Source organism: Carettochelys insculpta, chromosome 6 (genome assembly GCF_033958435.1).
Source record: "Carettochelys insculpta isolate YL-2023 chromosome 6, ASM3395843v1, whole genome shotgun sequence".
Taxonomy (NCBI): Eukaryota; Metazoa; Chordata; order Testudines; family Carettochelyidae; genus Carettochelys; species Carettochelys insculpta.
In genome coordinates, this window is record NC_134142.1 from 105,612,585 (window position 1) to 105,639,289 (window position 26,705).

General features: G+C 43.7%; 1 protein-coding gene across 2 annotated transcripts in view; it reads right to left on the bottom strand.

Moving 5' to 3' along the window:
• PIK3C2A (phosphatidylinositol-4-phosphate 3-kinase catalytic subunit type 2 alpha) overlaps positions 1-26,705 on the bottom strand; it is a 104,450-nt gene that overhangs the window by 50,141 nt on the left and 27,604 nt on the right. For both annotated transcript variants that reach the window (XM_074997736.1, XM_074997737.1), the window contains exons 3-9: positions 26,233-26,333; positions 24,006-24,163; positions 17,950-18,070; positions 15,991-16,102; positions 14,431-14,510; positions 14,226-14,289; positions 7,973-8,116 (exon numbers count right to left, since the gene is read on the bottom strand). In XM_074997736.1, the coding sequence (XP_074853837.1) occupies positions 7,973-8,116; positions 14,226-14,289; positions 14,431-14,510; positions 15,991-16,102; positions 17,950-18,070; positions 24,006-24,163; positions 26,233-26,333 (780 nt within the window). The remainder of the gene's footprint in view (positions 1-7,972; positions 8,117-14,225; positions 14,290-14,430; positions 14,511-15,990; positions 16,103-17,949; positions 18,071-24,005; positions 24,164-26,232; positions 26,334-26,705) is intronic.

A 26,705-nucleotide genomic window follows, 5' to 3' on the forward strand; every position in this document is an offset into this window, starting at 1 on the left:
TTTGCAAAAAACTTTGTGGATCAGCACTGTGGGAGGAAACGCATAAAGCAGGGGGCCCCTCCTCGGGATCGCGAACGCATCCCCCAGGGACCCCCATCCCAGTCCTGCCCTGGAGCAGAACCGTGGGCACTTCTTGTTGTGCTGAGTGGCAAACAGATCTATCTGAGGAAAACCCCATGCGTGGAAAATCGGCCGTAGCAGATCGGGACGGATCTGCCACTCGTGCGTGAGTGCAAAACACCTGCTCAGCTGGTCTGCCTTCACGTTGTGCGCACCCGGCAAGTATGAGGCTTTCAAGATTATATTGTTGGCGATGCACCAGTTCCATAAGCGGACTGCTTCCGCGCATAGGGCACGGGATCGAGCTCCTCTTTGCCTGTTTATATAAAACATGGTGGAGGTATTGTCTGTCCTGATCCCTACTACTTTGCCTTGTATGTGGTCTCGAAAGTGTCTGCAGGCGTTGAACACTGCTCTGAGCTCCAGTACATTGATGTGTAGTGACTGTTCCGTGGGTGACCACAGTCCTTGAGTCACCTTTTCGCCCATGTGCGCTCCCCACCCTATGAGGGAGGCATCTGTACTGAGAAAAACCGATATTTGCGGCTGGTGGAAGGGTACCCCTGTTAGCAAGTTCCTGGGGTTTACCCACCATTGTAGGGATTTGCGCACCCCGGCTGTGGGCGACACCACCCTGTGAACGGTGTGTATTGCCGGTTTGTATACGCTCGCCAGCCAGTGCTGCATGCTCCGCATGTGTAACCTGGCGTTCTGTACTACGAACGTCGCCGCTGCCATGTGGCCCAGCAGCTGCAAGCACGTCAAGACCGGCACCGTAGGGCTGAAGGTGATGACTTGCACGAGGGAACCGATGGCCCGAAAGCGAGCCTCTGGTAGATATACTCTCACTGTAACCGAGTTTATGCGAGCCCCTATGAACTCTATGTCCTGTGTGGGGTCTATTTTTGATTTTGCCAGATTGATAACCAGGCCGAGTGAAGAGAACGTGTTTGCTGTGACACGTATCATGCGCAGAACCTCCCCTCTCGAGGCCCCTTTGAGCAGGCAGTCGTCCAGATACGGGAAAAGAAATACCCCGTCTGTGCAGGTAGGCTGACACCACTGCCAAGGTCTTGGTGAAGACTCTGGGGGCCGAGGAGAGGCCAAACGGTAGGACCTTGTATTGGAAGTGTTCGTTGCCTACCATGAACCGGAGGAATCGCCGGTGAGCCGGATGGATGGTTATGTGGAAGTACGCGTCTTGTAAATCGAGGGCTGCGAACCAGTCTCCATCGTTCAGTGCTGTAAGGATGGAGGCGATTGTGGTCATCCGAAAACGTTGCTTGCGCAGGTACCTGTTGAGGCCGCGAAGGTCTAAGATGGGCCTCCAGCCTCCTGTCTTTTTCTCCGTGAGGAAGTACCGGGAGTAGAACCCTTTCCCTTGCAGTTGCTCCGGCACCCTTTCCACTGCCCCTATGAGCATGAGATGGGCCACCTCCTGCCTGAGCCTCGCTACATGGGAGGGCTCCTGGAGGTGGGGCTTGGGTGGAGGTCGCGACGGTGGGAGCGACTGGAAGGGGATGGCATACCCCGTGGCTATGATCTCCAGCACCCATTTGTCTGTGGTGATCCTTTGCCACTGGTCGTAGAATGGTCGGAGGCGATGGTGGAATAGCCGCTTCGGATGACCTTGTGCGATGGTAGTGATGGCGCAGCCCTGGATCTGTATGTCAAACTTGTGGCCTTTGGCCCCGCCCCGAGGATGCACGGCTCTGTTGTGAGCGTCGCCTGGGAGTTCTGTACTGCTGGTGCTGTTGATGTCGCCCTTGCTTGTAACCCCTGTGATACTGGGGGCACTGTTGCTGGTACTGGTACCGCCTTTGTTGAGGGTAGTACCTTTTCTTTGTGTATGGAGGGGTGTAAATCCCCAGGGTCCTGAGTGTGGCTCTTGAATCTTTACTGGAATGAAGGACTGAGTCAGTTGATTCAGCAAACAGCTTCTGCGAGTCGAAGGGAAGGTCAACTATCTTCGCCTGCAGATCCCTCGGTATACCCAAAGTCTGGAGCCAGGACTCCCTTCGCATCACCATTGCCGTTGCTGTGGAACGTGCTGCTGTGTCCGCAACGTCCAGAGCAATCTGAACTCCCGTCCTCGCAGCTGCGTAGCCTTCTTGCACTATGGCCTTGAGCACCGGCTTTTTGTCCTCTGGAAGCGAGTCCATGAGGGAGGTTAACCTGGAATAGTTGTCAAAATTATGGTTCGCTAAGTGCGCTGCGTAATTTGCCATTCGCAGCGTTAAAGTGGAGGAGGAGTAGACCTTTCTGCCGAACAGCTCTAGCTTCTTGGCATCTTTGTCTGTTCCCCCTGTCTTGAATTGAGATGTCTTTGATCTTTGTTGCGAGGACTCCACCACCAAGGAATTTGGCTGTGGGTGGCTAAACAGGAACTCCATGCCCTTCACCGGCACGAAGTATTTCTTATCCGCTCTCTTTTGGACTGGCGGAATAGTTGCAGGGGTCTGCCATATCGTAGTGGCGGACTCTAAGATCGCTTCATCAAGCGGTATTGCTACTCTGGAGGAGGCCGGAGGTCTCAAATTTTTGAGGAGCTTATGGTGTTTCTCTTGCACCTCTGCTGTCTGGATGCCTTGCGTGAAGGCCACCCTCTTAAACAGTTCCTGAAACTGTTTGAGATCGTCCGTAGGATGGACGTCCCCCAGGGCCGTAGCCTCGTCCGGGGAGGAAAGCGAGGAACCGCTGGGGTACGTCTCTCTGGACCCTTCCGGTTCCTGCTGGTGATGGTACACCCTCTCGCTAGAGGTTTGCGAGGGAAAAATCTCGGGGTTCCATGACCAGTCCCCCCTGAGATGCTTGAGTCTCTGTCCCCGGTCGCAATTGCCCTCGGGGGTACGAGATAGTCTGTGGGGATCTTTCCCTAGTAGATTGCCGATGGTGTCTATGCCCCGCGTGGTAGGGGCGACCATGGCAGTATAGGCACTGTTCTTGGGAAGGTGACCTAGACCACTCCCTTGGTGCGTACCCTCTGCGTCTGGGGGAGGGAGATCGTCGAGACACTGGAGAGAGCGATTTTGCATAATAGTCTAGCGGTTCAAACCCCAGGAAGGGTGAAGGTGGTGCCATCCAGGGTGAGGCTGGTTGTAAAAATGGGGAAGGGGGCTCCGGGTAGGCTAGGGGGGACCCCTGCCTTCTGGTTGGAGTCTGCAACATGAGCGGAGGGCTGTGAGAAAGCAGCTCCACAGCCCTGTCCGGAGAGGGGCTGCAATGCCTCCTCTTGTGTGCAGCCTTCCCCCTCCCTGGAGGAGGTAACTCCGCCCCCTGACGCGCAGCGGATCCCGGCCCCGTCGGCCCTGTGCTAGGCATGCTCGAAGGCGGTGCCGCACGTGCGGTGTCCTTGTGCGCCTGCAGGCTACGTGCCTGCGCGCTCTGCACCGTCGGTTCCCTGGGGGTTGGTGCCGCTGCCTGCAGTGCCGCCGGTACCGGCGCTTGTTTAGCCGCCGCCCTGCCTGCGGTGCGGGGCGGCTGGCTGATTATCGGAGGCTGAGCTGCTTCCACGTGGCTCTCCGTGCCGCCGCCGATCAGCTGTTGCTGCGGCTGGGGGCTGCTCGCTCCTCCCGTCCCGCTCGCTGTTGCTGCCGGCAGGGATCGGGCTGGAGAGGCTTTCCTCCGTTTTTGCGCTGATGGGGTGAGGGACGCAGCTTTCCTTTTATGGGCCCCGGAGGGTCCCTCCTGCTGCGGCCGCTCCGGCACGTCTGGCTGGAGGGCCTTATCAAAAAGCAGCATTTTAAGCCGCATCTCCCTGTCTCTCCGTGCTCTGGTTGTTAATTTAGCACGGAAGGAGCATTTCTGTGCCACATGGGACTCCCCCAGGCACCTTATGCATCGACTGTGCCCATCGGATGCTGGCATCGCCTCTCGGCAGGACTCACATTTTTTAAAGCCTGAAGAGGACATTGTTGGTGAGTCTTTCAGTTGTTAAGCGGGTACTTAGCACCTTCTCTGTGCTGTTTTCCCCGTCCGATGGCCTGCCTCAGCAGGAGGGCTGATGGCCCTATGCTCCTGGCCTCCGGCGCTTGTTACTGGGACTGGATTGAAGCTGTCCCGCTTGTAGTTTGTTTGTTTGTTTGTTTTTTTTCAAAAACAACAACCGGCTAACTTGCAGTCGCCTAAGTACTTGAAAAACTTAAGAGAAAAACAGTTAAAGTCATTGAATACGCTACTTGGCCTTAGCCTAGTTGGATTCTGTCTGCAGCCGACGGCGGTTAAGAGGAACTGGCGGGGACCGGATCGCGCACATGGCCAGGAGCGCGCAAGGGAGCGGCGCGCACCGGCGCATGCGCGGTCCGGCAGAAACTGCTTGGAAGATCCGATCTGCGGCGCCGGGCAAGCCCGACACCTATTGTGGAGCACCCACGGGGACACTCGAAGAAGCAGCAATGAGTGGTCAAGACCAGAGCAAACCATTTAAATTAAGCCACAGGCTATGTCTACAGTACCCTGGAAGATTGACCTGCTCAGGGTTGATCTTCTGGGGTTCAATTTTGTGCATTTGGTAGGGATGCACAAAATCAACCTATCAGGGGTTGGCACGGACTCCTGTACTCTTCACAAGATGCAAGGAGTAACTCTCCCCACAAACTTCTTAAGTCGATCAGATCCTCTCACTGAAGAGAGGAAGCCTGACATACCTATTTAGCAGAACCTTTGATAAAGCCACTCAAATGGTGATAAAGCCATTTCACACACATTTGCCATCCCCTGCCAGTTTCTAAATGTATTGTGTTAGGCCTGGTCTACACTAGGAAAATGATACACAATTCTAGCTACGGAAATTGCATAGCTAAAATAGACTTATCTGGCCCTTCTCACTGAGGAAGGTCAAAAGAAGAGATTCTCCCATAAAGCTCCCTTATTCCTCACATGCTAGCCCTTTGCCGGCTTGTTCCTTTTATCCCCAATCATTCCCTCTAAAGAAGAGTCTTGCAGCCTCAGTGACAGTTTTGAGGCTTCCTCATTAGAGCCTGCTCAGGTTTCAAACCTAGGCAGCTCACCTTCTTCAATAAAAGGAGCGAGGGGAGCACTTGTTTCTCCTGGATGTCTGTGCTTCTTTTCTTAGATTTTTTTTCTTTTAAATCTTTCCAGAGCACTCTGGAACTGTAGCTCTGCCACAACTTTGACAGAGCCTCATGAGCAGTCTAACTTAGAATTCTGTCTTGCTGCATTCCATTTTCAATCAAGCAAGTGGGAAACGAGAATAACTTGTCAGAGATTTCCTGGTTAGTTTGGGAATGAGGGACTGATAGGAAGCCAGGCTTTTCTCCCCAGAGGAGCGAGGGTCACATTAAGACTGTGAGCTGGGACTTCTGGCCCCAAAATCTTCCATCCCTTGTTTAGCAGGAGTCCACTGGGACTTACCCTGAGTCAAGTGATCAGGTTCTTCTCTTGTTTTTGGAGTCTCCCCCTGCTCTGCATTGGGGTTCCTGATATTTTCCCTCCTCCTCCTCCCCACATCCCTTCCCAACTAGTGTTGCATGGGTCACTGGGTAAGGAGCCTCACCTTCCTGTCTGAGCCATAATCCCAAATTAAGACTCCAAGTGTGGGCAAAAGGTGGGCACAACTTACCATCTCCTGAGCCTGCCTCACCTGTAAATCAGGGCTTGGATTTAAACCTGATGCTTTACTGGCTGCTCTGCCATGCCTGAAAGGACCAAAGGAGCCAAAATGGAAACACTTAAACTGAAGGCTTAGGCAAGCTAGGGAGAAGGCAAACATTGACAGAAAAGTTGAAATAGGAGAGAGTGGGAGGGGAGAAAAAGCCAAAACCCTCAACTGTGTTTTGCTGCAGAGGCAGAAATCTAGCAGCAAGAAAGACCAGAGATGTCTTGGTCAGAGCAGATGACATTGAACACTGATTTGCCTCCATGAATTTCCTGCAACGACAGGAAAGCAGGACAAGCATTCTCCAGAACAGAGGAAAATACCAGAATTGAGTATAAATGTACAGGAATGTTACGTGCCTAGGCGAAACAAATGGGGGCTTGCTGGTCAAATTCCAACTCTTAACTCTCACCATGCAAATTCTCCCTTAATTTTAGATTAGCACACACTTTACCTTCTTGTCCTAATTCAGGCAGAGAGACTATAAATGATTAAATTTAGATGCCAATGGGATGGACTGTCAGTTAAGACATGGGTGAAGTGAATCTTACATACCTCATGTCTACGTGATAGGAGTGTTATGAATTTCTGTGGTATACTTATATTTGTTGCTGACATGCTCAAGTAATGCTTTAAGGTTGTTTAGTCAGACAGTTAGGTTTTTATCTAAATTTACTGCCTAATAACCTTGCAGTTTACCAAATATCTTACAGCTTGGCGGGGGGGGGGGGGGGGGCCGTTAGTTTCCACTAAAGAGCTAAACACTTTTACTCAGAGGCTGCCACAACTCCATGCTATTTATAAAACAGAGACTCCAACAAGTGTTACACACATACCAAGCATTACTAAAACATGACTGTAGATATATTTTTACCCAAAGATCTACTGCTACGCATTAAGACCTGTGGCAAGTGCTAAACATTTTATGTAGCATTTGGATGGGGACTATAAAAGCATTCCAATTACACACAATTTCTTCCTTCTTCAGAAGTAAGTTTCACTTACCCATGCAAGTGTAATTCAAAGTAAATATTTATCATAAGAAATAAATGGAATTTTTATATTAAGAGATTACAGGAGTATATTGTTTGTAACCTTTTATTATGAATTCATGATTCCATCCTCCATATGTGATGAATTTTACATTATAAGCACCATGTTTATTTTGACAGTTCTCTGATCCTGAGCCACAAAGGAATCTTAGAATTGCTCTAGCAAGCTCTGGAGGAGAAGTGATTTTTTTTTCCCCTGTGACATTCCATGTCTCGGACACTTTTAACGCCGTTTTTTGCATTTTTCCATGACACATTTAGCTTTTCGGAAGCAGTCTGAAGCCAACAACTGGCTCTCTGAGTAGGCCTGAGTAGCCTCTATTTGTTAACTAGTTGGTAAAGTTTAAGTATAGAGCTCACAACCCTACTTCCCAACAATCTGCCTTGAAGTCGGTAATCACGCTCGAGTTGCTGCAGGCAACTCTACAAATATTACAATGATCACAATCATGAGCCCAGGGAGGTAGTAGCCAGTGTGATATTAGCATAGTGGAACAGCAGAAGGCACGGCTCTGCAGACATCTGGTTTGTAAGTTTATGGCAGTGTTTTATTACTTTCTGACAAAACATTTTCCTTCTAATGAAGATCACCATTTGGTTTAAGTCAGACAGACCTCATGAAAAAGTAAGCCATCTTCAATGAAACAAACCTCAAGGCAATTTTAGATGAGAATTCACCTAATTCGGGAGCATGTTTGGTTCTAGACTCAAATCTCTTCACTCTTCAGATAAAGTTTCGAAGAGCTTTAGGTAGTTCACATACTACAGGCTCTTAAGAAACGAAGACAAGTTCCTATCAGTGCAATTCTTTGCAAGAGGGCACACACTAACCATTAAAGCCTCATTCAAATTTAGTGAGCCCATGGCCATGGATAAGTCAATGCAGCACAATCTCAGGTTAGGGTATAATACCTGCATAATGTGCAAAAATACCAAAGATCACACTATCTTCAAAATTTTTAAGAAGTCATGACTATTTACATATGAAAGAATACCAAGCGCTCCCCATAAATTAAATATTCTTTTGAATAGGTTGAAAAGGGAATTTTTTCACCAAGTCTTCTACATTATTTATTAGAGATGTCTTTAAACTTATTTTAAAAACAATCCTACTTAGAAATGTTGCAGGATATTTCAGTTATTACTGATTTTGAAATTATACTTTTATCAATATTTGTTATAAAAAGTTATTTTATCAGAATGCCACTTAGCGTGTTTAAGTGTACATGATAAACATGATTACCTCAGTACTTTTATGCCTTGGAAGATTGACAGCTCTCTTTAGCTTCTTTACAGAGTCAGTTATTGCTTGAGTTTCTACTCCATCCAATGCGTAACAGATTTTTCTTACAACCTTGATTACATGATCTACTGCTTTATGTTGGGTCTAGTAAGAAAAGTACACCAACAAAGAAAGGAAAAAGTTTGACTGTTAGCAGAAATTGAGAGTACTGCAGTCCAAAAATAAAATTTTAGAGGGGAGGTCAAAGAACAAACATTTTTTGGATAGATCCTCTGCATTGCATTAAAAAAAGTACAGTTTTTAAAAGTATGATGTCAACCTTTAAAGTATCGCAAGTCATGAATTTTCCTTGAACTAAACTACTTATGACTAAATTACCAACGTATGAATCACAGGACTAGTATATAGTCTCCAAGAAAAAGCTTGCAATAACTTCTAGCCAAATCTTCTGTCTCCACCACTTAGTTATATTCACATCTATGTTTCAAGAGAGAATTTCAGTAAGACAGTTAGGGCCAAATCCTCAGCTACAGTAAAATACATCAGCTCCAACAGAAGAAGGGACTTTAAGTCAGAGGGGTTCCTTTCGAAAGACTCCATCTACACAAGCAGTGTGCATTCTTAAAGTGGCACTTTCGAATAACGCACACCTGCCATTATGCTAATGAGGTGCTGCATATTCATGTCTGTCATTAGCATCTTCCAAACTGTCTTATTAACATGCCCGCTCAGAAAGGGGGGAGCAAATGCAGACACAGCTTAAACGTTTACATGTACAAACTTCTTTTGTGATGGTCACTTGCAAATGTTTTACATCTAAAATGTGAAAAAGTTAAATTACCTCCTGATGTGAGATATTTTATGTACCAATATGGAACAAACTAAACTATTTATAGCAAGGTAGCATCAGCTATTTAAACATAACTAGTTCCACAATGTAAGTAATTTTATATGATAATGCATAAGCAATTTTTTCAACAAACTCAGGAAGACCGAAACCGCTCCGACGATAACTATTTAAGTTTGAAGGCATTGAGAACTGTGATAGAAGTAAAAGGCTCTCAAAATAAAGTAGTAAAACTTAAAATATGTTGAGATTTGCTTTCAAAGATATAAGTAACAACCACAAAGTTTAAGAATTACAGCCCTGCTGCTTACATATTCCTGGACTGAATGTTCATGAGCTGAAGACATGACCAACATTCTCACATAAATCACTGACATCTCTTTTTGGCTCAGCTGTAGTTGAATCCAGTCACACCCCTGAGAGAGGTACCTCTTCCATCCATAGTAAAGATATGAAACCCAACAATATGGATACTTATTCTTGGCAATCTTCTTCACCCTGTTCACCTGATCTTATTCGAGAGAGTAAACTATTGCAGCAACAAGATAGCTTGGACACCACCACAATGTACCAAGTAAGAACATTCCAATTCACCACTACAATGATCAACAATCTTCCACACAAACCTCCACATGGCTGGACTTTACTAAAAGCAAGACAGGAGATTTACAATACACATTTGTTTTCTCTACAGAAGAAAAAGGACTGTAAACTATCTAAATTCCTACTTTCCACATGGGGCTACAATAGTGGTACCCTTAACTCACCCAGCAATATTGTCAATCCATCCAACTACACACTCAGCCCAGCAGATGAATCTGCCTTTCTCGAGGACTCTTTCTGCCCCACCACCCCCACAAACTTGATACAGTTCTGTGGTGATCTGGAAGCCTACTTTCACCATCTTCAACTCAAGGAATACTTCCAACATGACACAGAACAGCGCACTGACCCATAGTTACCCTCCCACCTACGGTATAAGAAAAAGAATTCCTCATGAACTCCCCCTATGGTCAAAATGACAAACTGGACCTATACACAGAATGCTTCTGCTGGCGTGCACAGGCAGAAGTTATGGAAAAGCGACACCACTTACCCCATAACCTCAGCTGTGCAGAACGCAACACCATCAACAACTCTGACATTGTCATCCAAGAGGGTGACAAGGGAGGCGCAGTTGTCATCATGAATAGGACAGACTAACAAAAGGAGGCTGCCAGGCAACTCTCCAATATCACATTCTACAAGCCTCTGTCCAAGGATCCCACTGAGGAATACACAAAGAAAACAGCACCTCCTCAAGACCCTCCCTACAAAAACACAGGAACAAACTTACCCAGACACACCCCTTGAGCCCAAATCAGGTTTATTCTACCTACTGCCTAAGATCCATAAACCTGGGAATCCCGAACGCCTCATCATCTCAGGCATTGGCACCCCCACCACAGGATTGTCTGGATATGTGGACTCTACTTAGACCTTATGCTACCAGCACCCCCAGCTTTCTACAAGATACCACTGACTTCCTCAGAAAACTACAATCCATTGGTGACCTTTCTGAAAACACCATCCTGGCCACCATGGATGTAGAGGCCCTTTACCCCTGAAGATGGACTCCAAGCTGTTAGGAACATGATCCCTGATGAGACCATGGCACAAATGGTGGTGGTGGTTTGTGACTTTCTCCTCACCCACAACTATTTCAGATTTGAGGATAAATTATACCTTCAAATCAGTGGCACTGCTATGGGCACTCACATGGCCCCACAGTATGTCAACATTTTTATGGCTGACCTGGAACAACGCTTTCTCAGTTCTCATCCCCTAGCGCCCCTCCTCTACATGCGCTACATTGATGACATCATCATCTGGACCCAGGGGAAGAAGACTCTTGAAGAGTTCCACCATGATTTCAACAGTTTCCACTCCACCATCAACCTTAGCCTGGACCTGTCCACACAAGAGATTCACTTCCTGGACACTACTGTGCAGATAAGTGATGGTCACACAAATACCACCCTATACCAAAAACCCCTGGACTGCTATGTTTATCCACACACCTCCAGCTTCCATCCAGGGCATACTACACAATCCATTGTATACAGCCAGGCACTAAGGTACAACCGTATTTGCTCTGATCCATCAGACAGACACAAACATCTACAAGACTTTTACCAAGCTTTCCTCAAACCACAATACCCACCTAAGGAAGTGAGGAAACAGACTAACAGAGCCAGATGGGTACCCAGAAGCCACCTGCTACAAGACAGACCTCGCATTGAAAACAAGAGAACACCACTGACCACCACATACAGCCCCCACCTAAGGCTTTTCCAACACATCATCAGTGATCTGCAACCTATTCTGAACAGTGATCTTTCACTCTCACAGACCTTGGGAGGCAGGCCTGTCCTTGCCTACAGACAGCCTGCCAACCTTAAACAAATCCTCATCAGTCACTATAGGTCACAAAACAGTAACTCTAAGCCTGTAAACAATCCCTACAACAAACCTCGCTGCCAACTCTGTTCACATATCTACATCAGCGATATCACCACAGGACCTTACACCAAACCATACCATCAGGGGCTCCTTTATCTGCACATATGCTAATATATTTGCCATCATGTGCCAGCAATGCCCCACTGCAATTTACATTGGCCAAACTGGACAGTCTCTACGTAAAGGAATAAATGGCCATAAATCAGACATCAGGAATGGTAATGTACAGAACCCTGTAGGAGAACACTTCAATCTCCCTGGACACTCAGTAGCAGCTTTAAGGGTAGCAGTCCTGAAAAAAAGACATTTCAAAAATCAAATGGAGAGAGAAATCTGAGCTGCAATTTATTTGCAAATTTGACTCCATTAACCAAGGATTAAACAGAGACTGGGAGTGGCTCACACCTTACAAAAGGAGCTTCTCTGCCCTAGGTGTTAACATATCCACCTTAGACTAAGAATGGGCCATATTCCCCTCCCCCCCCGCCCCATCTGACTTGTTTTTTCCTCTCTTCGTACATACTACTGATAAAGGGCCTTTTCCACCCTGACTGAACAGACCTTGTCAGCTCTGGCCCTCCCTTTTACTGGGACCCCACTCCTTAAATACCCCTCAAACCACCCCGCCACTCATGCATCTGATGAAGCGGGTCTATGCCCATGAAAGCTTATGCTCCAAAATATCTGTAGTATATAAGGTTGCACAGGACTTCTTGTTGTTCTTGAAGATACAGACTAACATGGCTACCTCTCTGATACACTACAATGATGTTATCCTTGAGAATTCAACATTAGCAGTGATAACAGAGGCAGACTGTATACAAAGCACTAGCAACAGATTAGAGTTAGCACCTTAAAACCATTTTAAGATATGCACATACTATTGTAGATACTGATGGCTTCTCCCTTTACGCAGAAGATTGCTTAAATGCTAGTTTTAGTTAACAAAAAGAAACAGTAGGATTTGAGTACAAGAGTCTCAGTTTTATTTAAGTTCTCTTTTAACTAAGTTCTCTTTTGAGACTGTTCACCACAGTGAGATGATGACTTGGTAAGAAAAATATTGCTCTTATGAGTAATTCTTTAATGACTGTATAAATAACTGAGTTAAATACTTTCTTCAGCTGCACAGGATTTTATCAGTAACAGAGAGTAAGCCGTGCTAGTCTATACACTATCAAAACAAAAAGCAGTCAAGTAGCACTTTAAAGACTAGCAAAATAGTTTATTAGGTGAGCTTTCGTGGGACAGACCCACTTCTTCAGACCATAGCCAGACCAGAACAGACTCAATATTTAAGACACAGAGAACCAAAAACAGTAAGAAAGGAGGACAAATCAGAAAAAGATAACCAGGGTGAGCAAATCAGAGAGTGGAGGGGTGGAGGGGAAGATCAAGAATTAGATTGAGTCAAGTATGCAGACGAGCCCCTATAGTGACTCAAAGTTCCCATCACCATTTAAACCATGTGTTAATGTTCCGAATTTGAATATAAATGTCAGTTCGTCCACTTCTCTTTCTAAAACGGAGCGATAATTCCTATACCCCAGGAACACCAGTCCTGGAACCTTTCCCTGAAACAAAGCCTGCTGCCAGCTTTGTCCACATATCTTCTCTGGAAATACCATCACTGGACCTAACCAGGTTACTCACAGAATCACGGGCACTTTCTCATGCTCCTCTACTATCATCATGTGCCAACAATGCCCAGATGCTTTGTATATTGGACAGACTTCTAACTCCCTCAGACAAAGGGCCAACGGGCACAAAACAGACATCAACACACTCCAGATCCACAAACCAGTTAGTCAACATTTTAATGGAATGGGGCATTCTGTCTGACCTCAAGGTATGTGTGTTACTGAAGAGAAATTATCGCTCCGTTTTAGAAAGAGAAGAGGACGAACTGACATTTATATTCAAATTCGGAACATTAACACATGGTTTAAATGGTGATGGGAACTTTCTGAGTCACTATGGGGCTCGTCTGCATACTTGACTCAATCTAATTCTTGATCTTCCCCCCCACCCCTCCACTCTCTGATTTGCTCACCTTGATTATCTTTTTCTGATTTGTCCTCCTTCCTTACTGTTTTTGGTTCTCTGTGTCTTAAATATTGAGTCTGTTCTGGTCTGAAGAAGTGGGTCTGTCCCATGAAAGCTCACCTAATAAACTATTTTGCTAGTCTTTAAAGTGCTACTTGAATGCTTTTTGTTTAGGATTTTATCAGTTTTACATGCATGAGTGTTTTGTTTTTTTGTTTAAAACCAGATCAGCTAGAGCAGCAGGCAAAAGACCGAACAGGCTGGCGTGCTCTCATACAACACACATATGACGACTTTGAAGAGCAGCGATGTGTACACCTCTGATGCTTGAGAGAGGAAGAAAGCAAGAGCAGCAGCCACACCAACAGAGCCAGGACAATTCCCTTGCCCCCCCACGGTGAACACCCATGCCGTTCAAAGCTTGGACTCCTCAGCCACATGCAAGTCCACAACCGATGAGCCTGTGCAAGCTCTAGACATCAGACTACCTATGAGTCGTGCTGTCTTATATAAACAACACTAAAAACCATAAATAACTAAAATAATGGGAGGTATTACATCTCCAACCTAGGTTATATATTTTTGGCACTTGGCTTGCAGCACCTCATTTACCCTTAAAGTCAGATAACACAATTATTTAAGTTGTATTCAATGGGAAAGAGAAACAAAGATGTGAAATCCTAGAACTTGGGATGTGATTTTAAACAGCAAGAACTGACAGACCCTCTTAGTTTTTGAGATGTCATTATTAGTATTTTTACAACTCTCACTAAAAGAAGTCAAGACATGTATGGAGACTACAAGATGATTCCTACACAAGGTTCAGTACAGCTCTAATTTGAAGGAAAAAAATCCTACCTCATTTTTAAGAACCATGTCCTTCTGAATATGGTAAGCTCTCAGGAGTTCTTCAACAGAATGCCTGGAATACATGATAAATTTTTGTACACAAGTGAAGTTCATATTATACATCACCTTCTCCTTAAAGGCAAACATAGTAAATTGTTTTAAAATTTAACAGAAGACGACTTGATCACAAAGGATAGAAATTACATATGGTTACCTTGGAATATTTTCTCTGAAAGGCTTTTCTACATGGTAGAGGTATTTTGTTAAATTTGTTGGTGTCCTATCATCTTCTTCCTAGTAATGAGAAAAACATAAGTAATTCAGTCACCCTCCCACCCCCATCTACTCATCTCCTTGATTCCTTTTACTATAAAAAACCTCTGATCTCATAACTGAAAACTAAGTTCCTCTTTTAACTAATATGAGATTGTGGGGGAAGACAGTATTTAACATGAAAAACCAGTTTCTCTCATTCAAGTCATAAATGTAAATAAATATTTTAGATACAATATTTTTAAGAAAAGACTATAAATACACCTCTGTCCCAAATATTAAAAATGGATACTTAATGTTATGCTACTAAATTCATATTTAAGCAATTAAATTGACACCATTTTTTGATGCACAGAGCACCCAGTGATTACAAACAGCAGCTCTTGCTGCACAATATATTCCACCAGAGGCCCTTAAAGAACTCAAAATAAATTTTGACATCCTTCAACATAAGGAAGTACAGATTGACTCATCTCTGCCTCCATTTCCCAGAGTCACAGGGAATCTAGATCTCTCCTTTGTTGTATTCATTAGCCAGAAGATTGTTCTTTCCTTCTATAAATCTAAGTCAAGAATTTCAGGACATTTTGGAATAGATTTTCCATGAAACAATTTGACTTGAGGGCTTAGGTCTACTTTTTCTGAGAGCCAATTTAGTTTTCACTTGCTCATGACCCACAATGGAATCCTTCAGCATGGCTGCTGTTTGTGTAATTGGCTTAATTTCTGAAAAACATTAGTTAGCCTCATTCAATAGCACTACTTTCTCCTGGGTTTGAGGAGGGCAAGGTGGAAAAGCTTCCCAACTCAAAGATTACAGCAGGAAACAATTACGCCCTCCTCTACTCCCTTCCTCACAAAAACATCGTATCCCACTTGAAAAAAAAAAAAAAATAGTATGAATGGTACCGTGATCCATACGCATTTTTAATCTGTTTTGATATTCAAAGAAAGCCAAACAACATATTATGGCTACGCATACATTAAAAGCATCTGTCTACAGAAGTTACTATTGGAAGAGACGTTCAGACAAAACTTCTGTTGACAGATCATGTCTACACATAAGAGCAGATCAATCTTCTGATCTGCCCTGTCAACAAACAACGGCCCCCTAAGGAGTCTACACAGCTTTTTGTCAACAGTTTTGGTCAACAAAACACAGTTTTGTCAACAAAACTGTAGTGGAGACGTAGCCTATGTGAATTAACTAGTCCATTACTAGCATGATAAAGTTATAACCATCAGATTGCTACTTCCATCTGTTAATGTCAACAAGTATATGAGGAGCATAAAACCTTTGCTATATTTTCTTACGCTCAGTCAAATGTTTAGGAAATTTAAAGCTGAAGAGATTACAAGTATTTGTAAATACTTCATTAAGATTTTACCCATTTGGAAGCATATTCCATATTCCATCAAGATGAGGTTACATATATAGTTTCAGCAATATATATTTAAAAAAATCAGGATTATTATAATTGGGAATTTAATTTGTACTTACTGTTCGTGCCAGTTCTCTGCATACTACATTATGGGTCAAGAGCTGCAGTTTAATCTCTGTGTCCCACTTTCGACAGTTCTGAATGTACTCATGACTTCCTATACAGTGCTTACTGTTAAATAAATGAATGATGTAGTTACATGCCATTTCAAAATATGCAACTAAAGTTTTGTTCCCTCCCTCCACACCCCCCAAACAGTACTCAAATATTCAAGAGACAGTCCTGACTGGGTAGTCATCATTTAGAAATGCTTTGAAAGTTAAAAATCTAAATTTGACATTAATGAATTCAAACAGCATTTGGTCCTGCAGAATTTTCAGTCATTAAAGAGGATTAAAAGTCTTGCTGGGACACAGGATGTGGGCAGCCTTAAAAATTTAACAATTTACAAAACCCCAGCAGCATGCCTGATCAAATACTTAATTTGGAATTGCCAGTTAAGAATTCATTTTAATTCTAGTTTAAAATCCATTCATTCCTTCTGTGCCTGCAGATTCGTTTGCCAGGTTGCTGAGATCTAAACAGCAACTAAAAACTAGAAGCCTGCATACAAACAAGGCTTGCTCATTCACCGCATGATTTAGATGGCAAATAGGCAGATTTCTAGGAAACCTTTCAAGTTGTCTTGGTTTCTCTCTCTTTGCAAGATATGGGATCCCTGCACAGGCTGAGTTGTTAAAACCAGAAACAAGTCCCCATATAAACTTAAGTCTTTACAAATTCTTATTCACGAAGAAAAATGGGACACTTCAGGTGTGAAGACTTCTTCAAAACTTTTAAAGAAGGGAGAATTTGCTTAGTTTTTTTTTTTTTTTTTAAATTCATGAAGAATTCAAGAACCCCTGTCAAACTAAAGATTCTCTAACCCCCAACCAGTTACAACCTCTGTGCAATGATGGTTTTTCCAGAAACAGCACAAATTCTACTCATCTATGATAAAATAAACCAGCAGTCATGTAGCACTTTAAAGACTAACAAAATATTGCATTAGGTGATAAGCTTTCGGGGGACAGACCCACTTCTTCAGATCAACAGAATTTCTAGTACAGACTGACAGTTACATAGCACAGAGGTCCAAAAAAATGACAAACTGACAAATCAGATACATGGAACTAAAGGGGCTGTGAGAGAGAATCTATACTTTTAAATGTCAGAGGAGTGGCATGACACGTTTTTCTTAGGAGAATCTCTCTACCTCACACCCCGCTTCTGGTCCATTCATTAATCTGGAAACTGGCTTTTCCATTCTAGCATGTATTGGACTTTTATTTTCTTCTACATCATACATCTACTGATCAGTTTACATATCTGTTGATTCTGCTTTCCTTATGAGAATAATCTTAAAAACTGACAAATCAGTTTACATTTCATTTTTTGGACCTCTATGATATATAACTGTCAGTCTGTACTAGTAATGCTATTGATCTGAAGAAGTAGGTCTGTCCCACGAAAGCTCATCAGCACTTAATAAATCATTGTATTAGTCTTTAAAGTGCTACATGACTGCTGGTTTGTTTTGCTGGAATACAGACTAATACAGCTACCTCTCGGTTACTATTCATCTAAGGTAAGTTAAAAAGGCTACATGTGTTTTTCCAAGTGTGTTCCACCTCACATTCGAAAGGTCAAGACCAGGCAACTTTTACAAGATTGTTCTCATAAGAAAAGCAGAATGAACAGAAATGTAAACTGATCACTAGATGTATGATGTAGAAGAAAAGTCCAATACATGCTAGAACGGAAAAGCCAGTTTCCAGATTCATTAATCTGCAGACAGATTACTTACACACATGCACACTTCTTCCCCACTGCCCTCCCTACCAAGAAAAAACTTGATATATTCAAATTCTAATAGTCACTAAATTCAATTTTGCAAATTTACTTTTTCCACATTTAGTGGGTAGATTTTCTAGTAAGTGAGTGACCCTTAAATATCAATAAAAATTAAGTTTGCTTACTTTTGTAGAACTTCTTCTTGACCACAGACTTTCAGGATGTAACTGCTAATATCCACTTCATTCAAGTCATCATGTACCCAGCAAAGTGCCTGCATTATGATAAGCTCAACAGTAGAACTCACTGTATAAAAAAAGTGTGAAAGTTAAATATCACTGTACATCTCTGCTACTGCAACTGTAGTTCCTTAATTCATTACCTAGATTTGCTTTTACTGAAGCAGACAACATTCTGCTCAACATGCATAAAGGCAAGAATTTATATCATGACTTATCTCAATGTGTCTGAAAGCACATTAACTACTGAGTTTTCTGTAAGGCATATGAGCTCTCTGTGTAAAATTTTTACGCAAGACAAGATGGATTTGTTTGGGGCTGTGACCCCTTTTGGGGTAAGTTTCTTAAGACCCCAAGCCCAGATAGCTAAGCCCTCTCAGAGCTGAACTGGTTTACCACTTGTGGTGCTCTGCAGGGAAGCAGTAATCCCAAATCTATGCATAGGATGGGGGAGACCAGATCTTCTGGATCAGCAGGCCAAGATGGTGAAGTCCCAGAGGACAAAAAAGTGGACAATGACAGGTTCAGCACCCCATCAGACTTGCCTTATTTAAATTAATTTCCTATACTTATTTCCACCTACACTGGATCAGTAGAAATGACGAGTTTACAGAGAAGAGTAGTTTTCTATTGGTCAGTTGACTATTTGCCTCATTTTAAAGAGATAAGCTAACAAGTCTGTACATGTGCATAAACATCTCACACAGTTTGTTCTCATTATGAGTAGCCTGATGTAATATCTATAACACTGTAGTTTGGCATTTGTGAAGAATGTAAGAATTCTAGGAATCTTAGTAGTAGGCATCCTTCGATCCCGAGGGATCATGGGTTTGCGACCCAGTTGGACTGATTTGAGCAGCGTCTTCTGTGGCTGTGCAATCCAATCCAGGAGTGGCAGTCCTTTCCGCACTGTGAGTGGCAGTAGGCAGATGTCGCTCTGGTATCACTGGCACGGCTCTTCCTGAGGGCTCTCCTGTCTTCTGCTTCCTTCACCAAGGTAGTTTCATACATAACAAGAGCTTTCTTCACTCCCTGTTTCCAGGCATGCCTGTCTGAGATGAGCAAATGCCAGGTGTTCACACTGATAGCGAACGCGCTGAGGTCATGCCTGCACGTGTCCTTGTAGCACAATTTAGGTCGCCCTTTCGGCCTCTTTTCAGACGCCAGTTTGCCGAAGAGGAGGTCCTTCAGTATTCGGCCATCCATCATGCATGAGACGTGGCCCAGCCAGAGCATATGCCTCTGAGAAGGGTGAGCATGGAGGCGGTGCCTGCCCTCTCAAGCACTGCGCTATTGGGGACCTTGTCCTGCCACGAGATACCAAGTATGCGCCTAAGGAAGCGCATGTGGAATGTGCTGAACCACCACTCTTGTTTTGAGCGCAAAGTCCCTGTTTCACTGGCTTACAGCAGTGTGCTCAAAACACAGGCTGTGTAGACCTGCACCTTGGTGTGTACAGTGAGCTTACTGTTAGCCCATACTCTCTTCGTCAGCCTGGAGAACATTGTGGCGGCTTTTCCAATGCGCTTGTTGATCTCGCTATCAAGTGACAAGTTGTCCGAGATTGTCGAGCCTAGGTACACAAACTCATGGACAACTTCCAGTTTGTAGTCTCGCACATTGACAGATGGCTCGTTACCCACAGCACAGACTGTGACAGACCATTCACTCGTGTGTAGTAAGGTGCACATCCAGCCACGAAGATTCTTTCGCTCCACAAAGGAAGGGAGGCTGTGCGTTGACATTGGCAAGACTCGTGACCCTTCAAAAGTATGCGAGTTTGTCCAAGCACTTGAAGAGGCCTTGCCCCACCCGAACGACACTGATATCAGCAAGAGATGGGAACAACTACGGGACGCTATCTATAATACTGCGATATCTACGTTTGGTAAGACAGTCAAGCCTGCTGATTGGTTAGAAGCCCACACTGAAGTGCTGACACCCCTGATTGAGAAGAGGAGACAGGCACTGACTGCATACAGGTCCTCTCCCAGTGAGGTGAACCTGCGGGTGCACCGGTCTGCTCAGAGTCAAGTGCAGCAGGTTGCTCGGCAGTGTGCCAACAGTTACTGGCTCCAACTCTGCTCTAAGATTCAGCAGGCCACAGACACTGGTAACATGAGAGAAATGTACGAAGAGATCGAGCAGGCCACCAGTCCATCACAATTAGCTACGACAGATCAGGAAAGGGATCTTGGAGTTATAGTGGATAGTTCTCTGAAGACATCCACGCAGTGTGCAGCGGCAGTTAGTAAGGCAAATAGGATGTTAGGAATTATTAAAAAAGGGATCGATAATAAGACAAAAGATATCATACTTCCCCTATATAAAACTATGGTACGCCCACATCTTGAGTACTGCGTGCAGATGTGGTCTCCTCACCTCAAAAAAGATATATTGGCATTAGAAAAGGTTCAGAAAAGGGCGACTAAGATGATTAGGGGCTTGGAAAGGGTCCCATATGGGGAGAGGCTAGAGAGACTGGGACTTTTCAGTTTGGAAAAGAGGCGATTGAGGGGCAATATGATAGAGGTATATAAAATCATGAATGGTGTGGAGAAAGTGAATATAGAAAAATTATTTACCTTTTCCCATAATACAAGAACTAGGGGACACCAAATGAAATTGATGGGTAGTAGGTTCAAAACTAATAAAAGGAAATTTTTCTTCACACAGCGCACAGTCAACCTGTGGAACTCCTTGCCCGAGGAGGCTGTGAAGGCCAGGACTCTATTAGGGTTTAAAAAAGAGCTTGATACATTTTTGCAGGTTAGGTCCATAAATGGCTATTAGCCAGGGATAAAGTATGGTGCCCTAGCCTTCATAACAAGGGCAGGAGATGGATGGCAGGAGATAAATCACTTGATCATTGTCTTCTGTTCTCCTTCTCTGGGGCACCTGGCATTGGCCACCGTCGGCAGATGGGATGCTTAGCTCGATGGACCTTTGGTCTGACCCAGTATGGCCATTCTTATGTTCTTACAAAGAAAGACTGCCCCACTTAAGTCAGCCACAGGCGAGGTCCTGAAGGACAGAACCAGGCAGATGGAATGCTGGGTGGAACACTACTCTCAGTTGTATGCCAGAGAGACCGTAGTTACAGAGAGCCCTGAATGCCATCAAGCCTCTGCCCACCATGACTGAACTCGATGCTGAGCCCACCTTGAAGGAACTTAGCAATGAGCTAAAAGCACTCTTCTGGAAAAGCCCCAGGGAAAGATGGTATTCCCTCAGAAATCCTCAAATGCACCAATGGTACCCTAGTTTCAGAGCTGCATGGAATACTTTGCCAATGGTGGAGAGAAGGCAGTGTACTGCAAGATATGAGGGATGCTAACATCGTTACTGTCCACAAGAACAAGGGTGACAAAAGCAATTGTAACAACTATCGCAGCATCTCCCTTCTCAGCACCATGGGGAAGCTATTTGCATGTGTTGTTCTGAAGAGGCTCAATGTTCTTGTGGAGAGAGTCTACCCTGAGTCTCAGTGTGGGTTCAGAGCTGAACGGTCCACCATAGACATGGTTTTCTCTGTTAGGCCACTACAAGAAAAGTGCAGGGAGCAGAACAAACCTCTGTATATTGCCTTCATCGACCTGACCAAGGCATTTGACCTCGTAAGCAGAAAAGGTCTGTTCGCAACTCTGGCTAAGATCGGCTGTCCCCCAACTCTGCTCAGTATTATTAGGGCCTTCCATGAAGGGGACCGTCGTATACGACGGATCCACATCTGAACCCTTTGAGATTCTCAGCAGAGTGAAATGGGGCGTGTGCTGGCTCCAACACTGTTTGGCATCTTCTTTGCAGTTTTGCTCAAATATGCCATCGGAACTGCTACAGAGGGCATCTCTCTCCACACAAGAACGGACAGCAACCTCTTCAAACTGTTGAGGCAAAGAGCGAAGACCAGGGTGCTTACGAAGCATCTAAGGGAGTTCCCTTTTGCTGACGATGCAGCTATTGCTGCTCACGCTCCGCAGGAACTGCAGTTACTCATAACTCGCTTTGCGGATGCATGTATGGAATTTGGCCTCACAATCAGCTTAAAGACGACCCATGTGATGGGCCAAAATGTGGCCAACGAGCCATTTAGGAATCTACACTTTTAAATTTGTCAGAGGAGTGGCATGACACCCTTTTCTTAGCAGATAACTAGGCCTCAGAGCAAAAAGATTTTTAGCTGCACAGGGATCAAAGATTCCCTTTCTCCCACATGCAATTCATCATCTCCTGTTCAGGGTAGGACAGGGAAAAGCAGTTGTCACTTAACTTCCTTTCCAAGGATTGATGAAAGTTAACAGTATTCACATTTACAGCTGAGTTTTACTATACAGTAAACCCTCGATTTTACAGACCATGATTTAGTGGATTTTGGGAAAAATGGACATCCACCAGCCCCCATTGTTCCTGAAGCCCACTTAAATCGGGGTCCGTAAAACCCTAAAGCCTGTCCTCTGTCACCCCCCTGCCCCCAAAGTAAGGGACTTACCAGGTCTGCTGCAGCTGAACCCTCCACAGTGGCCTGGACCCACCACCAGAGGTACCACACACTCCTCCCACCAGGGGCAGGACACATACTTGGGTAGATGGCACTCTCATAGGCACTACACCCCTGGTGGGAGAAGCGCATGGCAGTGGCGGGTGGGTGGGCAGTAAACTAACAGGCTTTTGGCTTTAACGGACACCTCTCACCCCATTTGTCTGTTAAATTGAGATTTTTCTGTACTGTGCAGTCTTGTCCCTGAAAAGGATATAACCTCTGCCATGTTCTTCATGACAGATTAAAACTTAATTCCAAGAGCAGTATTTATGATTGAATTCTGCTGTTTTGCAACTGGCTAGCTGAATCATCTATACTTTTTTGGAAACTGCTTTAATGTGCTCCAGAACCTGGGCACTTCATTTAAATCAAAGTCCCAAAGCCAGCAAAAGGCAACCTAAGCTAATGAATGGGCCGCAAGAGTGGCCCTCCATCTCACTAGGTTGCGAGATTATCGTAACCAAGACAGTCTTTTGCGATAGGGTAGTTTTGCTAACTGCACTTGAGTACCTAGAATTTGCAGGGTGTGCTGCGGTTCCGTCAGCAGTGCTTTGACTGGATGCAGAGGGAGCACATGGCTCACAGCCAATACTGTATTTCATCAGAATGAACCTCACTTCAAGTTTCCTTGCTTTACATGTGTGTCACTTTAGATACTGGTAGGAAACAAACAGAAACCAGCAGAATCTCGTAACCCTGTATACTGCAAAAAGTCTCCCAGGTCACACAAAGAACCCAGACGACCTGCATGAAGCCACGGGCACAGGTTGCCTACTACAGCTCTAGCCCTTATGATAGCAAAAATAACTTTTGAAGTTTCAGCAGAATAAAAAAAATGGAAGGATGTCTATCTGAAGTTGTAGCTCATCAGTCAAAGCTGTTTCATGCTTTTGAATAGCTTCATTTCAGTTGTTTCCAGTACATTAAAAAAATTAAAACAAGATTTAATTCACAACTAGGCTGTGAAAGGTCCAAAAACAATTTACATATACATGTAGTCCAAGAGGAAACTTTCAAATGAAAAGGCATTAAGTACCAGAAATGTAAGTGTCTAGAATGAGTGTGCCACCTAAACATTTAAAATTAGTCAGTCAAGAAGTACTTTAGAATTCCAAATAGATATGTTAATGGTTAACTGGTCAGCCTCACCTCTAAGGGATGATACAGACTGGTACAGTCAACTGATGGAAGTGGAACAGCCCACGTCCTCAACAGAGCCGGGGCATGCGGGGGGCAGGCACATTCCAACCCAGTCCAAGCAGCCCATCTGCAGTGGGGCAGGGGGAAATTGCTCCAGCCCTCCTGGTCCCCCCACTTCCCATTTATTCAGTTAACTAGTTAAACTTAATGTTTATCCTTTAACTAAAGGGGAGTTTATCCCTAAACCAAAGGAAGGATTATTAATTTTTAAATGAGTCAAACTATAAAAGTGAATCATGAACCACAAAATGAAAACACTTACCATCACATGTAAATATCACTGGCTGTTGGAATCCTTCAATTTCTATAGAAACCTTGATACTGGCATTCTCCCCACTTATGTTTCTTTGCAGCATGACTGGACTGAGCACAAAGCCTGGATTTGTGTGCTGATTGTTATAGGGAAACTTGGTCCTCAATCTACAAACAAAGAGGGCTTTAGTTTATTAAGTAGTCTATGCGTAAGTCCCTCTTCTGTTACACACAGAAATGCAGTTGCCCCACAGCAGTGCCAAAGTTCAACAAGCAGCTGAAAATGCTTTTTTGTTTAAGTCTTGTAAACCAAATAGCTAATGAGACAAATGTACAGGTTGAACCTCTCTCATCCAACACTGTTGGGACCTGACCAGCGCCAAATGAGAACACTTGCCAGATGACAAGGGGTCAATATTTTTTAGCACATTACCAATGCTTCCATTGCTTACTGGGCTCTTAGAAGACATTTAGAAGTAAAATACAGCTAAACAACAGCACAGAACACTGAGAGCCAGGACTAGTAGCTGTCAACAAGCTTTATGGGACCACAGGAAACTTGGCCACACCACTGTCAATTGGTCATCAGGCTAACTAAAATCATGCCGGACTACAGAGTTTGCTGGATGAGGGAGTTCCAGATTAGAGAGGTTCAATTTGTATGTAATTTTCACCTCATTAGAAACTGGTCAAAATTGAACTATTCACCTTCAGTAAAAAGCAGTCACCAGAAAATACTATTACAATTAGTTACAATATTTCAAGTCACTAACTTTTTGCTGACACTACAGCAATGTTATAGGACATTAGGAATAGAGGGCTTAATTAGACGGATCATCATACACCAGTTTAAGTATCCTACCTCCTTATAGTGATTAACAGGTGCTTCAGAAGGGGAAAAAAGGAAATCCCTTCTGTTGCAGCATATAGGAGCACTCTTAGTAGTGTAAATTCTGAAGTGGTTATTAAGCTACATATAAAATTTTAATTGTAGCTAATTCTGAAGTGTTTGTATTTCTACCCAAAACTCAGTTTTGCCTCAGTATCCCAGAGAAGCAAGTTCCACAGATTGCAAGTCTCTAAAAGTATCTTCTCAGTTTTAATGTTACACCCAATGAAACAAAGGTATCTCCATTCTATATTCTGAAAGGGAGACTAATTAACCAAACTGCTCATTCACTATTTGGTACCTTTTATACCTTTATTTCCTTTAAACTAAGTATTCCTAATCTTTTAGTGCAGTGGTTCCTAACCTGGGATTGGCAGACCCCCAGTTATTGCAAGGTGTCTGTGAAAAAAGAAACAAATGATCACAGAAAATAGGTTTTAAATAAACTGAAAAGTTACAACCAATTATTTTTAAATTAAATATCTTCCAATAATGTTAACTTTTGTCTTAAAAATCTATGTTGTGGTTTCCTTTTTTAATTTAATGAAGTGTACGTAGCTGCTAGAACTGGCTTTGATGGGGGTCTGAATGGTATGAGGGAGTGATTGGTGGGCTGTACTAATGGAAAGGATGGGAACCACTGTTTTGGTGTATTTACAGATACAGAAAAACTTTACAATGTTAGTGTAACAGGTAGGGACTTCCAAACTCAAAAGAAAACAGGTCCTGATCTGAAGAGTAGTATTCCATGCCTCTAGTCAATTTTATCTTGCCCTTTATGTCTGCTTTACCACTTTTGAATTGGAGTGACAAGACAGAACAAAGTAATACTAGTTTGCTAATTGTATGCATCTTTTCATAGACAAACACATCCCTACAAAAATACAGCATCCTGTATATAGTTCTGAAGCAAACAGAAGGTGAGAAAAAGGAAGAAATTTGAGATGAGATTGAATAACATGAAAACAAAGAATAGAAAAGGAAGAGAGAAAGGAGGAAACAAAAATGTGCTTATGGAACAGGAAGCTGCAGGAACCAAATGCAACCAGTCATATCAGTAGACTAAAAAAAGAAAGGCATGCAAAAGGTGTCTTAAAATCCTACTTTTACTGTCTAGTAGAAAACAACAGTAAGATATATGTTACTGAAAGAAAGCAAAGGGGGATGGGGACAGACTCTTGTCAGGAAGAGAAACACTGAAATCTGCTCAATGAATCAAATTGTGCAGGACTAGTCAGTCCTATGGACTTTACAGTGAAGTTTCCAATATCTGATTTTATTATTTCTTTCCAACCTGAACACTACACCATTTAATTATCTAAGAGTAAATTTCCAATCAGTAACTTACTTTGTAATGGCTTGACAAAAGGCTGCCAGTTCTTGATTCTGCTCTTCAGTACCATGAACAAGTGCATTTTCTGTTGTCAGGCTAGTGGTCCCATTGTCTTGCTACAATTAAAGAATAAAAATAACTTTAACCATGTTGAAAACATGCTCCTAAAAGCCTTCAGATTGCTAGTCAGATCTCAAAAGCAATGTAGTGTTTGCCAGCTATATTTCAGTTACAAGTTGAACCTCTCTATTCTGGCACCTTTGGGACCTGATCAGCACCAGATGATGGAAGGTCAATATTTTCTAGCACATTACTAACACTTCTACTGCTTACTGGGCTCTTAGAAGACATTTGGGGTAAATTAGAGCAAAAACAACAGCACAGAACACAGAGCCAGGACAAGTGGCTATAAAACTTTGAGACCACAGGAAACTTGGTGACATCCATATGTGGTCATGCAACAAACTAAAATCATGATGAATTATGGA